We start from the raw sequence: 16,266 nt of genomic DNA, 5'->3' as shown, positions 1-16,266 counted from the left end.
TCTTTGACTCCACCCTTTGCCACGGTTCCCTTAGTCAGGAAATCAAGAGGCAGAAGTCCATGTTTTCTTATTTGTCCCATTCCACTCCTCCTGCTACTTCCTTAAGTCCTTAGCAGTTCAAGTCTGGACCTCTCTAAATGTCCCCTAACCGACTCCCCTGTTCCTAGTCTCTGCCTTGCCAACCCCTCCTCTACATGGCTACCAAATTAGCCTTTCTTGATTGTCTCCCTCTTGCTCAAAAACTTTTCTATGGCCTCCAGTAAAGATATAGCACATTTGCAAGAGCCGGTTTTAATTTTAGGAGTCTTTGAACATAAAATGACATTGAAAACTTATTTCCAGTCAGGATGTTTTTTCCCACATGCAGGTTTTTACTCAAATGAGCTCCAAGATGGTAGAGACCTTGTTTTGTCTGTACACAGCTTTGTGATTCATTCATAGAATAGGGCCTGGAATAAATGTTTTTTGAATGAATGAATAAATGAATGACTTCCCCTTCTGGATTGTTTTCTTTTCTGCCTATATAAACCTGCTATATTCTTTAGCCCCCTGTTGAAATCTCATCCTTCTGTGGAGGCTTCATTCATCTCAGTTTATATGAAGGCATCATTTTGCACTATTCAAGTGGCGCCAAGTGCTACTATGGGTTAATTTTCCTGTGTGTAGAATGTGTCCTCCAAGTGGATTTGAAGCTTCACAAGGGCAGGGACTGAATTCTAAGCCTCTTGTGCCCTTCATGCCCTGTGCTCTCACCAAACAAGTGCTTGGTACCTACTGGAACGATTGGTGAAGATTGTCACATGGGTGGATGTGTCCATCTGCAGCTTTAGCTATCAGTGAATGCATTCTCGATGGATCAATATTGCCCCCTGGGGGCAAAAATAGGTTTGCAGGGATGTGATGAAAGAAATTTCAGCTATTACTAGTTTGTGGCCCACTAAAGGTCAGTTCTACCCAACAAACCTTATTCCTTAGTATTGCATTTTATGTAGGGTGGGTGGGAATGGAAATCAGGAAACAAAGTAAAAAGATTCCATAGGGAGGAGAAAATGGAAACAAAATGTTTGAGAAATCCTGGTTTAGTACTATGGGAAGCTGGAACCCTGAAGGGAAATAGTTATGCGAGAATTGCATGATGAATGTAAGAAAGTAATCTATAGATAATTGAACTTAATGAGGAAACTCAAACTGGCCTTTCTCCCACACCTCTGTAATTTCTGGGCCCGGGGGCTGTGCTCTCTTGGATTAGGTACTCACTCTGAGGAAAGCGGGGTGGGTTGTCATTGACATCTGAGAGGGTGATGTTGACTGTTGTGGTCCCAGCTAATCCTCCAAGCTGCCCTCCCATATCCTTGGCTTGGATAATCACTTCGTAGTATTCTTTGGCTTCTCTGTCCATGTTCATGAGCGCTGTCCTAATTACACCTGCAGGATAGAAATGACTTTGTTTTTAAAAATAAAACCACAGGACCAGTTTTTAAAGATTGGTTTCTAGGTGTCTCCCTGGTGCACTGTTAATGCCTAGAAGCGAGGTGCAAGTCACCTGTGCTTTTAAATTTGAGGTAAGAAATCTCAACTTCAAAAATGGGCTGTACTGAAATCAGTGGTGAATGAAAACTATTTTACTCCAGAAGGAAGAGCTCAGAGGGCTGGTTTCTTCTGGCAGCATTACTGAAAGTGAACAGGAGGTGGCAGCAGTGTTTCTCTTACAGATCTGGGAAATTGCAGTCCAAGGCGATTTCTGACAGCGCTGTCTCAGCAAGGAAAACCAGGGTCTTTGGGTCCAGAAAACAAAGCCTCATATGTCTACAAATCTGTGAATTTAGATAATTCTCCCTCAGTTTCTTCGGTCCCTAGAGCCCTTGTTGTGTGAATGGCTCTTCTTTAGGTAACTCATTCCTGCATTTTCTTGCCTCCCTACTACCTGTAAGCAGGGTTGGAATTCTAATTGGATTTTCCTGTTGTTACGTATTCATTCTGTTTTGTGATATTCTTCTGTTTACCTCTGTGCTTTACTGAATTCTGTGAGCTAGGACATGAAAGATGCTCTGTGAGCTGTTTATTTTTACCATGCATAAGAGATGAACTTCCCCAGACAGCAAGCAGCAGATACGGTTTCACTTAAGAAGAGGGGCCTACACTACAATCCGTTGAAATGTGTTGTGATCCTGCCACACCTGTACAGTAATGTTTTATCTCCCCTTTAACCCTTCAGCTTAAAAAAGTTGACTTCTATACACTCTAGGCAAAGATTAAAGACTTATTTACTACAGCTTTACAACATGACTCTTGGCTAGGTAGACCTTTTGCATGAAAATGGAAGGGATTGGGAATAATAATCCACCCCAGTTTACTCCTATAATGTATATATTGCATTATAGCAATAACATTCTCAAGTGGTATATGCAGCATTTTCCTTTTTAAGAGGTCCCCCATGGGCACAGCAATAACTATCTGTTCATGTATTTTTGTCCTTAACACTACAGATGCCCCCGGGAGCTGTCAAAATAATGTAAGACTCTTCTTAGGATACAAAGGACACATTACCCTCTTCCTCCCTGTATTTTTCCTCCCTGTTGGCACCCTTCATCTCTTCATTCTCCCCCTTGCCCTCAGTAGATTTGTTAAAGTTACTGTTTTATAGAAGTTCCTAACTGCAGTCTTTTTTCCTTCCTCCTCCTAATTTACACTCCCTTACTACTTTTATGATACAGTTTTCTGAATGTCTGGTTTCCCTCAGGACTTCTGGGAAAAGATTTGATCAGGTTGCTAATAATAGAAATGTATTTTTTCTTTTTCAAGTAAAGAGGTGACTTTGAGTGTTCACCATTCACTTTATTCTGTGGCTGTTTCTTTACTCAAGTTCCTTGTTAATTAGTCCTAGGTCCCATGTTTACCCTCATATAAAATGGAAGTAATAATACTTCCTATATCTTTTGCTAGTTTACAAGATTATTGGAAAGTTCAAATATGGCATCTTTTATGAAAGTATTTAATAAGAGGGGAAGCTTGGCACAAGTATAAAATAATGACATCACAGTAACTTTGCCAAGCTCAAACATATTAAATGAAGTCTTTCATACATCCAAACATAAATTCTGTAGCCAAAGCTCTTGGGTAAGACAGAAATAAATAAGCAAACAAAACACCAAACTTCTGTTTGTCATTTTCTGCCACATTGCTCCTCACCCATTCAGTTCTCTCTGATGTCCTCCCTGTGAGAGCTTCCCAATCAGGACCTGCGTTTTGGGGACCACATCCCACATGGTCTTTCCTCCCTCATCAAAAGCTGTCTACCCCAGCAACCATTCATTTTGGACTTCACTGCTGAGTGCACAGTGGTTGGTTTAATAGAAAGAACATCAGACCACATGTCAAGAGACCTCTCTACACTAGATGAGCTTTAGTAGCTCTGTTTCCCAATTGCTTTATCTGTTAATAAGCAAATGGTGTCTGACTGGATGATTCCCCCAAGGCTCTTTCCAGTTTCACAATCAATGCTTCTATTTCTCTAATGACCCAGATGAATGTGTCAATCCTCTTGGGTCTTCATGGGGTTATAAAAGACCTTAGTCCCTGGGAATAAATATAACCATAGGATTTTTTGAAGGCTAGTGGGGAGCTACTTTGTGTGTGTATGCAAAGGGGCTTTTTGCCTCTCCATTTAGACACTGCCCATTGTCTATGCATAGCTCTTATATTCTTCTGTTTACCTCTGCGCTTTACTGAATTCTGTGAGCTATATCTTTTGCTAGTTTACAAGATTATTGGGAAGTTCAATAATCAGGGCAGTGCTAGTTTGCTCTCTTAATCCTAAAGCTTATAGCAATCTTCTCTGGTTAATACGCTCCCTGGAGAGTCCTTGAAAAGGAGAGTTGGGTCTGTCATAGCAGTAGTTATAAATTATCAGGGAATAAACACCACTGACTCGACCCTTGCATCAGATACCTGTTTTAGAGTCCACAGAAAAATATGGCTGGCCCTGAAGAATGCTGTACACCACCCGGGCACTGTTGCCGTAGGTCGGGTCATCTGCATCCGTGGCTGTCACTTGGATGACAGAGGTACCTGGGGAAGAGAAGTAGAAACGTGTTCAAGTGTAATAACTAAAGGCTGGATACAATCCTGAACGGTCCATCTTAAAGCATTTGCAAATGTGTTTGCTTCATTGGGAGAGTCCCCTTTCTTGGTCAAGCTTCCATAACTCTTACCTTGTACCTGTTTAGTAGGGATGACAGTTATTTGTGCTTTAAATTCTGAATGACTGGTAAGAACACAGCCTTTGGGCTCTTCATTTCTTTTTTTTTTTTTTAGATGGAGTCTTACTCTGTCACCAAGCTGGAGTGCAGTGGCGCACAATCTCAGCTCACTAAAATCTCTACCTCGTGGGTTCAAGTGATTCCCCCACCTCAGCCTCCTGAGCTGGGACTACAGGTGCGCACCACCACACCAGGCTAATTTTTTGGTATTTTAGTAGAGACAGGGTATTTAGTAGAGATGGGGTTTCACCATTTTGGCCAGGGTCTCCTGACCTTGTGATCCACCTGCCTCGGCCTCCCAAAGTTTTGGGATTACAGGCGTGAGCCACCGTGCCCAGCCCTATTGCTCTTTTGATAATAACAAAACATTTCTCCCTTATGAAACAAATATTATTCAAGCATTTATTGATTTCTCTGTCTAGCTAATATTTTGTTTTTAAAGAATCAAAACTAAAAAACAATAATAGGCTTATTATTATTGTTACTTGCTCTGTTTGATTCCACTGTTTAAGTAGCTTCCTGCCAGCCACAGGGCTTGGTCATCATTTTTGGTTGCTTTATAATTTGTGAGCTGCTCCTGTCATGCTCTTCTGTTCTGAATATATGTGTACCTGCGTGTGTGTGTGTGTGTGTGTGTATAGGAGGTGCTGTTTGTGAAAATCAGCGAGTCACCACCTTACCCACTGGGGACATTTCTGGCACAGTGGCGACATAAGGTCCATCCAGGAACTTGGGCTCGTTGTCATTGATATCTTGAATTTTGATGATGAACTCTGACTCTGGCTCCATGGGCCTGCCCGTCCGCCTGTCTAGGGCTTGAGCCCTTAAAGTATACTGGGCTCTTTCCTCTCGATCGAGTCTCTGAATGGCATGGATGTCTCCTGTGGTGTCGTCGATGGTAAACACGATGCCAGCACCTTCTCCCGAGAGGATGTATTTGATGGATCCATCTCCCCTGTCCATATCTGAATGAAGCTGGGAGAGGAAAGCACCTGATTCTCATCATGGATGTCAATAGGTGTCAGAAAACACATTGATTTTCAGTTTGTTACAAACTTATAACCTCCCTTTACATAAGGAGATTTTTTTTTTTAACTCAAATGTTTAATAAGTCTGTCTACAAAGAACTAGTATGCATTGGACACGACTATGTCAAGAAGTAGATGTAGGTTGATGAATAAGTAAAATTTTCCATGACACATTCTGTATCCTGAACTTACCATTATTTAAACAAAATTATTCTCCCTGATAAGTATAGAAAACAGGAACTCTGGAAAATGAAGATCCCCAAAGTTAGAATAAGAACAAGTTTCATAAGGAGGAATCCTACCTTTCCATTTAAGAAAAATAAAAGTAAAATAAAATGGATAAGCCTAAACATGTTAAAATGAAGAAATTGCCATAATTTTTGTAGTATCAAACAGTTTTACGACAATTCAATTTGGCTGATAAGCTGATGGAAGTAGTTTATAAAAAGGTTAAGGGCACTGCAGTGGGAAAAGTGAATGACCTCTGTGAATTCTTTCTCACATTCTGTGATCCTAGTTCTGTAGTTTCATTCAGTAGGACTGGGCTTGTGTTTCAGGCGTCAAATGGAATTTAACTGCTGGTTGTGATTCTTTACATCAGTATGTGTCTCCTTTAGATGGGACTGGTTCTTGGGTTCATAACTCAGTCACTTAAATCTATATGTGGATGGTTGAGTTAGGGACATGCTTTTATCTGACCATGCAGCTATATTCCCTCTCAGAATCCTTTTTTTTTTTGAGACAGAGTCTCATTCCATCGCCCAGGCTGGAGTGCAGTGGCATGATTTTGGCTCACTGTAACCTCCACCTCCCGGGTTCAAATGATTCTCCTGCCTCAGGCTCCCAAATAGCTGGGATTACAGGCATGCACCACCATGCCTGGCTAGTTTTTACATTTTTAGTACAGAGGGGGTTTCACCACATTGGTCAGGCTGGTCTCAAACTCCTGACCTCAGGTGATCTACCCACCTCAGCCTCCCAGAGTGCTGGGATTATAGGTGTGAGCCACTGCACCCAGCCAGAATGCTTTTAATAACTCTCAAAAGGAGTCCAGGAGTACTATATTTTTAAAATCTCAGGCCTATAAACATATTTCTGCATCTATAATATCTACTTAATTGCAGATAGTATGTATAGGTGGCAAGAACCCTGTAATTTTGAGTAACCCTATAGGTAACGGTCTCTTTCTAAAGGTGGTAACAAAACAATTAGTTAAATGTAGTCAGACGCTCCGTTGTTGCCTGGGTTGTTAGCACTCTGCATAGTCCAGGGTGAAGTTCATGAGATTAGTTCATAAAACAGCCAGCATTAGGCCTGGGGCAGGGAGGCCAATGTATCTGGCCTGAACACTGTCTAGGCCAGTTATAAATTCAGGGCCCTTGATGAGTTATTTTATGTTTATAACCATTAATTTCCTTATAAATGTGAGGACAACACTCATACTTATTCTGAAGGGTCACTGGGATCATTAGAGATTAATGAACTGGAGACACCCAGCACAGTAGTTTTCCCATCATAGGAAGGCCGTAAATGGGGCCAGCCATGATAACACGTGAATGGAGAAAAGGGTATTAGCACACTCAGCTCTTCTCTGCTCCCTACAGACCTCCAGGAGTGTGGCAGAGAGGAAAAACAACCTGTTGGCTTTTTTGTTATGCACAGTCTCCTGGTAAAAGCTGCAGAAGGCCGCCTGAAGCATGGCTGAGACAGTGTTACTCTGAGGATTAAACGGCATGAACACCAATAAAACACCTGCAAATGCATCCACAACAGCCTCCAACAGGGATGGGTTTGGAGGCTGTGGCTGGCTTTGAGCTGAACTCAGATTGACTCACGGCCAAATCATGCAGGCAACGGTTTTGCTGCCTGGAGGAACTCAGCTGTGTCTTATCTAGAAAAGGGAACTAAGGGAATAAAACTGACCGAAAAAATAGTTGTGGACTTTTTTCTACTTATTTTATTTAGAATATGAAGTTCTCACATTTCCTCATTTTGTATACGGTATTTTCTTTTTTCTTTCTTTCTTTCTTTTTTTTTTTTTTCCAATCCAAATCTTCTGTTTATGCAGTTATAAACAGTAGAGGTGCCCAACTCTTGTGTAGAATAGAAAGCCATTTCATTTGGACCTGGGTACAAAGAAATGAAAATCTATTCCATTGGGAACTGTGTTCTCAGGCAGAGGAACAGAAGTGTGGGCAGAACAAGGATTTCAGAAGGTGTTTTAAATTTAAAAAATGTATACGTATGCATATAGGTGTATGTTTACATATACAACAGTATATGTATGTAATTTTATGGCATGGTGGCATAGGACTTTTAATAAAATTGGTTTAATTTAGGGCACTGCTGATTATGTAGGGAAGGAAAAATAGAAGCTGACAGAGGACCACCCCAGGACTGTTCCGAGGTACTCTATGTATCAAATAAAACCTTTTGTTTCCTGATCCTTGAAATACTCAGCACACCTGTGATCCCAGCAGGCGGCAGGTAAGCCTGCTTTAAGCATTTTAAGAAAGGACAGCAGCAGAGCTCAGGGCAGGGCGCCCCTGACTCCTAGGAGCTGGCTGGTGCCACATGGAGTCTGGGCTGAGGCTCGGGTGTGAGGCCTTCGCTTTCCGTGTGACCTTCATCTTGTTGTGGCCTGATGTCTTGTAAGTGCATAATGAAACTGTTTTGGAAGAAGGGTCGGGGGGAGGGCGAAAGTTCCGTGTGGATGGTGCTAGCCCTGGAGCGGCTGGCCGCGGTGGCTCAAGCCTGTAATCCCAGCACTTTGGGAGGCCGAGGTGGGCGGATCACAAGGTCAGGAGATCGAGACCATCCTGGCTAACATGGTGAAACCCCGTCTCTACTAAAAATACAAAAAAATTACCCGGGCATGGTGGCGGGCGCCTATAGTCCCAGCTACTCGGGAGGCTGAGGCAGCAGAATGACGTGAACCTGGGAGGCGGAGCTTGCAGTGAGCAGAGATCGCGCCACTGCACTCCAGCCTGGGTGACAGAGTGAGACTCCATTTCAAAAAAAAAGAAACGAGTTAGGAGCACCTTTCCAGGAGGTTTGGAGCGCCGGTCTGCACGTGCAAGTGTGCACATGAGCAGGGCAGGAGAGGGAGAGGAAGGGAGGAGGGGAGAGGGAAGAAGGCGGGGGAAGGGAAAAGGAGGAGGGAGGGGGTAGAGAACACCCCCAGGGAAGCAGGAAGCTCTCCACTTTGAAGCATGTCAGGATCTGCTTACACAGAGGTAGGTGGTTTCTGAGGCCCATAGGCCTATCAGTTCGAGGTCTAGTCAGGGAACAAAACTCAACAGCTGGTTTCAGCAGGGAGAATTTGGAGTGGAGGACTGAAAAGCCAAAAGGAAGCACCGAGGCATCAGAGAGAGAGAGAGAGCGCAACTCCAGGAAAAACAGCCAGTGCCCCTCTAGCTGGGGCAACACAGGACAGAGGTGGGGATTCTGGGATCGGCAGGTTTGGAGGGGAGCCCCTTGAGGCTGGGCCTGAGACCCCTGAGGAAGGAGGGCTGCCCCTTGGGCTGGGGCCTCAGGAGCTTGGAGGAGGTGTCCCTGTTCCCTGGGATTCACACCTCTTAGGAGTAGGTGTGATGAGGAGGAGCAAGTCACTCTTCCCTCCTCCTGCCTCCTGGGCTCCCTCTAGTACCTTCTACAGGCAGGCAGAACCTACCTGGGAGAGGAGCTGGTTGGAAGAGGAGAAATTATGGCTTGGAGAGTTTCAGCCCCAGTACCCAAAGCAGAGTGTGGAAAGGTGAGCATGGGTCTGAGAGACACCAGCTTAATAACCCATGCAGCAGTGCACATTTAATATTCCGCTTTACCAGCCATAGAATACACATTTGGTTTCAAAAATTGCAAAGAACAGACATTAACAGCTTTTCTCCAAGTCACTTAGCAAATCGGCAGTGTAATAAAAATGTGTTTTATGTTTATCCATACTTAATTCAACTAACACTGACTGTGTACCAGCTATTTGGAGGAAGGTAAGAGGCTTCCGAGCAGAGTCAGCAGCACAGTTACGTACATCTTGGGAAAATATTTTAGGCAGAATAAGACAAGTGAATGTCTCATTTATCCTAACCATTCTTTAGTCTTTAAGATCTTCAGCCAAAGGAGTAGTGAGTGATGGGAAGTACAAGCAGGTTCTGAAGAATCTTAGCTGATGTAGGATTTCGAAAACAAGAATGATGTTCACTCTTTTTGTCATCTTTCAGAGTGCCTTGAATAGTTTCGAGAATGCAGTGAGTGCTTACAATTTGTGGTCAGGCAGCTTCCACATAGTTGTTAACCTCAGCATGATTTGGACCCACAAATTCGTTCACAAGCACAAGCTCTCAGCATCCCTCTCTTTGCATATGTCAATATAATCTAGCTTTAACTCGACACCGCCTTGTCCCTGGAAATCAGTGTGGATTTTGTAAGGCCATACCAATTACAGCTGATAATTGTTGCCATACTCCTTTCTGAAATAAGCAAATAACTTCGGCAAGCTCTCTAAACAGACATCTTCTGGAGCTCAAGGTGACAAGCAGAATGCCCCTGGGTAAAGAGAATGAAAGGGGATGAATTCCCTTTCAAAAGAAAGTAAAGGGGAAAAGTGTCTGGGTAAGTGAATATATGATTATCTTCTTCATGTAGAGGTAACACATGCAGGGTAAAAATCTTCCCTTGGTTGCTGGTGTGAGGATTGGGTCAGATGACTGTTGAGATGAATGGGTGTCTTGTATCTTGGTTGAGGTTATTTGGAAAGGGCAAGCACTAATTGTGAGTACTCAAGGGTGCTACACAGCTAAGAACTACCCAGCGTCAGAGATAAAGGGTTCAGGAAGCAGCCTGGCTCAGATTCCTGATCCCTCCTAAACACCACTGACTCCTGCGTGTATCCTCTGGGCTTAGTCTAAAGCCACTGGCCACAGACAAGGCAATGTAAAGGAAAGCCGGTGCTTTGGGGTAGGAGCAATGTATATTTCAGCCCGGGCTTTCCCTGCTACCTTTGGTGTAACTTTGGGCAATGAACATGAATAACCTCTCTGAGCCTAGTTCCCTGTGTTATACTCACCTCACAGCATTGTTATGATGAATAAATGATCTGCTTTGATGTGAATGTGACCGACACATAGTACTGTGGTAGTCCAATAAAACGTTAGCTACCTTTTTCTTCTGCACTCTTTGTGGCCAGTTCTGTGCCAAGTACTCAGCGTCAGGGACGTGTGGACAAAGTTGGGGAGTGGCGTCTCAATTTCTACCCTTGGGAGGAGGCAATAGAGCCCTAAATTGTATGTGCACATAAGTAATTACTGAAAATTGCTGAATACAAACATACTGTTTTCTTGAACTTAGCAGTGACCATGTATGTCTATTTGGAAGACATGTTATATAGATATGGAGAAGCTAGAAGTCTTTGGAATTCTGAGTAGATGCAAGATGTGTTCATGATAGAATTGTCTGATTTTAAGCTAAAACTTTGAGAATTTGAATGTGGCCTAATGAGCGGAAGTCAGGGCTTGTCCTGGGCAGGGCAGCAGCGTGGGCACGTGTGGGGTCAGGGACAAACATGGTATGTGTGGCAGAACCAGTTAAGGAGATCCAGCTTGATTGGGATGAGGACTTGATTTGAGAAATTGTGTGAGAGGGCTGAGTGAGGTAGGAGGAAGTCCTTGAACTGTATGCTAGGAGCTCTGATAGCATTCAAGAGCTACAGTGCTTTCTTAATCAGAGGAGCAACATGATGGAGAGGGTGCTTCAGGGAGAGGAATGTGCTGAGCACCCTGGAGGAGGGACAGGAAGAGTCTCTCTACAGGAAGACAGGCAGCACCGGCTTAGTTAATCTAATCAGGAAGAACAAAGGATCATGGTCATGACAGAGCCTAGAGAGGAGGAGATGCATCCGAGAGAAACTGGCAGGAAAATATTGGCAGATATGGGGACCGATTGCATGTGAAGGATAAAGGAGATAAGGAAAGGAGAAGTCAACAAAAACTCACAGGTTTTGAGGCCAAGGGATTTAAAGCTGCATTAGGTATTACTGAACTGTTGAGTTCCCATAATGAACTCCTTAAACTACTGTTACTGTTATCACTGTTAATACTATAGCTACTATAGTACTATTTACTACTACAGGTTAAGGATAATTAAAATTTTACTCTGGATTGAGTACTGTGCAAAGTGCTTTACATGCATTAGCTTATTTAATCCTTACTACCCAGTGAAACCTTCATTTATTAAATATCATCTTGAGCACCTTCGACAAGATAAATGCTGTATTAGGTCTTGGGGATAAAACGGGAGCAATGTTCTTGCTTTCACTGAGCTTCTAGTTTTAATCAGAGGCTTCAGAAAATAAACATGTAAATAAAAAACAAATCAAGTATGGTGGTTGTGATTAGGGCTGTGGAAGAGAGTCTAACAGAGGGGCTTGCCTTAGAGAGTGGTCAAGGAAGGCATGAGAGAAGCCAGCGGAAGGGCATTTCATTATGGGGGAGCAATAAAGGCAGTGCTTGCCAGGTTGCAGGAAGTGCTGAAGGTCATACCCCTGCAACACGAGAATGAGGGAGAGAGTAGCATGGGCCGTGGGTGGGTGCCAGGAGGCAGGCTGATCCAGAAAGGAGTGGTCTTGTAAGCTGTGGAGAGGTGTCTGGACGATTCAACGCACAGTGGAAAAACGTTGGAGATACATAAGTAGAGGAGTGATATGATCTGACTTAAATTTTAAACAGACCGTGGTGGAGAACAGATTGGAGGGAGGTGCAGGTGGACATGAGGAGACTGGTTGGGAGGCTAGGTATTTGCCCAGGTGACAGATGATAGTGGAAGCAGGGATAAGAGAAATGCAGGATTTGGGGTTGATTCTGGCATAGGACTAGCAGAATTTTCAGAGGGAGAGAATGTGCGGGCAGGGAAAAGGGAGGAATGATCCCCGGGTCTCTGGTTTTAGGAACTAGGTGATGGATGGGTGATGGGGCAGACTATGTTTAGGAGAAAAAAAGAAGAGTTTCTTACTAGACACACTGCACTGGAAAGGCCTATGAGTAAAAAATGTGGAGATGTCACATATGCAGTAGGATTTATAACCCGAAGTGGTCTAAGCCAGAGATAGAGGTTTTGCATTCCCTGGCATAGACATGGCATTCAAAACTGCAGAGGCGGCGAGTTCACCCAGGGAATGAGTGTGTGGAGAAGAGGCTGGGGCAAAGCTGACAAGCCCACCAACAATTGGGGTCAGGTGGAAGGAGAGGACCCACAAACACGGCTGAGACAAAAGAAGGAAAAACGAGATTGTGAAGGTCATGGCACAGAGAGGACAATGAGTCAAGGGGAGACAGGTCATCAGTGTCTGAGGTTGTGACTGGGAGGTGTCATAAAATGAAGCCATTGGATTGGGCAGTAGGGAGGTCTTGAGAAACAATGAAAACACAGCTTTGGGTCAGTGGTGGGGACTGAAGCCATGTACCTGGATTAAGAAGTAAGTGGACACTGGGGAAAGAGCTTGGGTAGACAGTACTTGAGAAGGAGTAGTTCTCTCATCCTCGTCATTCAAATTTGAGGAAGCCGAGGTGAGCAGGGCTTGGTGACTTGTCCAAAGTCACTCTAGAAATAATTGCAGGACTGGGCTTTGAACCCACCTGTGTTTGAATCTGAAACCCATGCTCCCAGCCTCTATGCTAAACAAGCGTTTAAGTTACCATTTGAATGAATTATTTATTTTCTAATTAGTTCCTTGTCTCCCATTCTCTCTCACTTGGTTGCTTTCACAAAATAGTCTGTAATTAACACCCCAATAAAGTAAACACAGGAAAAATTCAGGATTAAAGATGAAATAATGATAGATTAAATCAAGAGAATTCAAATATAACATTTATAAATATATTTACTGTCTCCAGCTATCCTAAAGCACATGCTAAGATCTTCTGAAATGAAAAATGTTTTATTTTTATTTTTTTCATTAAATTTGCACCTCAGGCAATACCTCTGGAAATGCTCTGGAAAAACCCCACAAAAACACAAAGCAAAAAACCCTGTACTCTTCTTGCATTTCCACATTTCCCTCTTCCCCATTCTGTCATTCCCAGACAGCAGCTGCTGCCTCTTTTAGGACTTGAATAGCTCTTGCAGGGTCTGAGCCTTTTCTTCCAAATCCCAGTTCCCAGTTTTTACCATTCATAACAGAGACATGGACAAGGAAATAAATCTTCCCTTTCTGACTGGTATCTGACAAAGCGGAAGTTACATTTTAGCTAGGTGTCAAGTAATGTACCACTTGTTCCAGTTTCTCTCAGGCCTCAGATACAGGCTAGGTGAACTTTCATATTCAATTCATATTCAATGTCAATATCCAATACCCGGGTCATTTCTACTTGGCATTTCTTACCTTGCCGACATACAAAGGGTCGGTCCCAGTGTACTCTTCCAGAACGAAAAACTGGTTCCAAACCCAGCTCCTTTTGGTCCGCTGATGTGACTGTGGCTTGTCTGACAGGAGTGCTTCTAATTCACCTTGTGGTGTTGGGGTACCCGAGAGAACGGTGGTCGTAAGGTCCATCAGTCCCCAGAAGTACAAGGACATGCCAAGTCCAAGCCAGTTCTTTGCATTGCTCATTCTACCAGAAGTCCACATGGGATTGCCAGGTTTTCAGAAAGTGGAGGAGAATTATGAGCAACTGGAACTTGAGTATTTTCCAAATTTAAAAAAACACACAGTTTTTATTGGACACTTACGCTTCCCAAATGAGATCCCGCTTCAAGTCAATCTGCTTGAAGTTGACTTCCTGTCAAGTTAAGGAAAACACAATGTGATGATGTCAGGTTCTTTCCTGCAGGCGGGTTGCAGGTTTTCAAGAAATGTCAGTAAATATTCAGCTTTCTACTCAATGAGTTAAAAAATCATAACAGGTTATTGCTTTAGAATTGTGTGGGTAATAAATACTATTTTGATAATAAGACAACACATCTTGCTATAATCAATCCCAAACCTTTGGATATAGATTTGGTGGGAATAAAACTGAGAAATAAATTTCTTCTCACTAGTAACTTAGCTGGAGGGTTATGCTGTATTATTGATTGGTTTGAATTAATAGTGTGCTTTTTGAAGTATTTATGATCAGACAGCCTCTTAAACTCTTAAAAGCAGCATTCATTTACCAATTTAGAGCTAATAACTAATATTTCCATTAGCCCAACTGCTTTTTTTTGCTTATTAAAAGAAAGGATAATCCAACTACCTTTTTTTTTTTTTTTTTTGGTCACCCACAATGATCTTGTGCCTACGCTGTTATTGATAATGCTAGGAATCTTGGACTTCATTTATAAGCAGCCATGGATCACTTCTCAGTTTAATCATTTTCTGAGCTCACAGTGGATTTCAAGTTTCACACTCTGCTGCTTTGGCTCTGAAGCACTGATAGGGGCTGCTAATGTGACTTTTCTAGGATTTAAATGGTCAGTTAATCATTATATCCTTCACAACAGACTTTAAAGTGCTATTAGTCTCATGCCTATGGGAGCAAGCTAAGAGAATGTAGTCAACAGATTTCCTTTCTTGACCTGAAGGACTCATTTAGGCAAAGGGACTTCTACCCTGGGGACATATCTTTCTCAGTCAAACTTTTGTTGCTATGCAGTCACATTTAGCTCGTGACCTCACTCCTGGGCTTTGGTCTCATCTATCTTTTCTTCCCTTACTTGGCTTGGTTTAATGAGATGGCATAACACTCAAGTCAACCTGTCAAAACAACCAAAATATCTTCCGTTGGTTTAATATTTTCACTGTTAATTTGAAGAACTGCTGTCATCTGAGAACAAATGTGTGTATTTGGAGATTGCAGCTCTATGCAACTAAATAACACTTCATTTCTACATGTGGTTTGAAGTGAATGCATTGATGCTAACTCAGTTACTACCTTCCACCTGTCGTCATCAGAACCGGTTTCAGCTTCCTCTCAAATACTCATGATTGAAATTTTAAAATATTTTATAATTATTTAATACAGTATACCATTTCATTTCTGTATAAGAAATCACTCTAATGAGAAATGATAAGGAGAAAGTAGCTGAGGAGACCATAGAATTTTTGTAACAGAATGGGAGGCTGTGCCTCTTACGAGCTCCAGCTCTGAAGGCAGATTGATTGTTAAGAAAAAGCAAGCCAGGTGCCCCTTATTGAGGGCAATGTGTTTGCTAATAAAGAACAATGATGCTGCTAGCAGGTGAGTTACCAAATATTCGCTATTTTCTCTCTCTTTGGATGGTGGACATCTTCCCTTGGGAACAGAGAAACCCGGTTCATGTTTCTCTGATCCCTGTCTACAGGGAGATGTTCTGGAAGAAGGAACTTAACCCAAGAAATGAATTGATGAGAAAGATTAGTGAGAAATAGCTGTGCTGTTTTAGAGACCTAGAAGGCAGACTAAAGGACATTGCCAAAAAAAAAGCCGCTGCCAGAATACTGTGATTAGTAAACCATAAAAGCAACATTCTGTATATTGTAAGACACAACATATCTATAATTCCTCAAAGTGCATTAGACTTAAGAGGTAGTTTGGTTACTGGTTCTATCTTCATTACCTCTGACTTATTTACTTGTATGAATTTCAGTTTCCTCATCTATTAAGCAGGGACAATAATACTTCCACTTACCTCACTGGACCATCACAAGAATCTGATGGGATCATGCAGGTAAAAGTGCCCTGTAAATGACTAAGGTACCAACCGACATTTGAACAGTCAGATCAGGTGCGTAGGTCATATGTAAAAATCATGTAGCTAAGCCAGAAGTATCTATTTTATGGGCACCTTTGGGGCCAGAATTCTAAAAGGGCGTATAATGTATATCTGTTATTTTTCAGATCTCTACATCTGTGATAAGTACCGTCTGGTACCAGATTCTGGCTCAGTCTAATTCTGTAATAACCAAACACTGGCATTCCATCTGAGGAGATTTAATGAAGGGCTAGCTATTAGAAAACTCTTCAGTGGTAGAG

The 16,266-nt window shown here is 42.6% G+C and overlaps 1 protein-coding gene across 3 annotated transcripts in view; it reads right to left on the bottom strand.

Moving 5' to 3' along the window:
• CDH20 (cadherin 20) overlaps nt 1–16,266 on the bottom strand; it is a 220,828-nt gene that overhangs the window by 48,034 nt on the left and 156,528 nt on the right. The window contains exons 2-6 of one of the 3 annotated variants that reach the window (XM_033238884.1): nt 14,006–14,055; nt 13,659–13,887; nt 4,940–5,234; nt 3,949–4,068; nt 1,258–1,425 (exon numbers count right to left, since the gene is read on the bottom strand). In XM_033238884.1, coding sequence (XP_033094775.1) covers nt 1,258–1,425; nt 3,949–4,068; nt 4,940–5,234; nt 13,659–13,886 — 811 coding nt within the window. In that variant the 5' untranslated portion in view covers nt 13,887; nt 14,006–14,055. Of the gene's footprint in view, nt 1–1,257; nt 1,426–3,948; nt 4,069–4,939; nt 5,235–13,658; nt 14,056–16,266 lie in introns of those variants that run through there. The other 2 variants (XM_033238876.1, XM_033238893.1) reach the window with 2 other exon arrangements.

The sequence above is a fragment of the Trachypithecus francoisi genome, unplaced genomic scaffold (genome assembly GCF_009764315.1).
Source record: "Trachypithecus francoisi isolate TF-2019V2 unplaced genomic scaffold, Tfra_2.0 Contig01474, whole genome shotgun sequence".
NCBI classification, from domain to species: domain Eukaryota; kingdom Metazoa; phylum Chordata; class Mammalia; order Primates; family Cercopithecidae; genus Trachypithecus; species Trachypithecus francoisi.
Note: the sequence above shows the minus strand (reverse complement) of the source record. Positions and strands in the feature narration are given on the sequence as shown.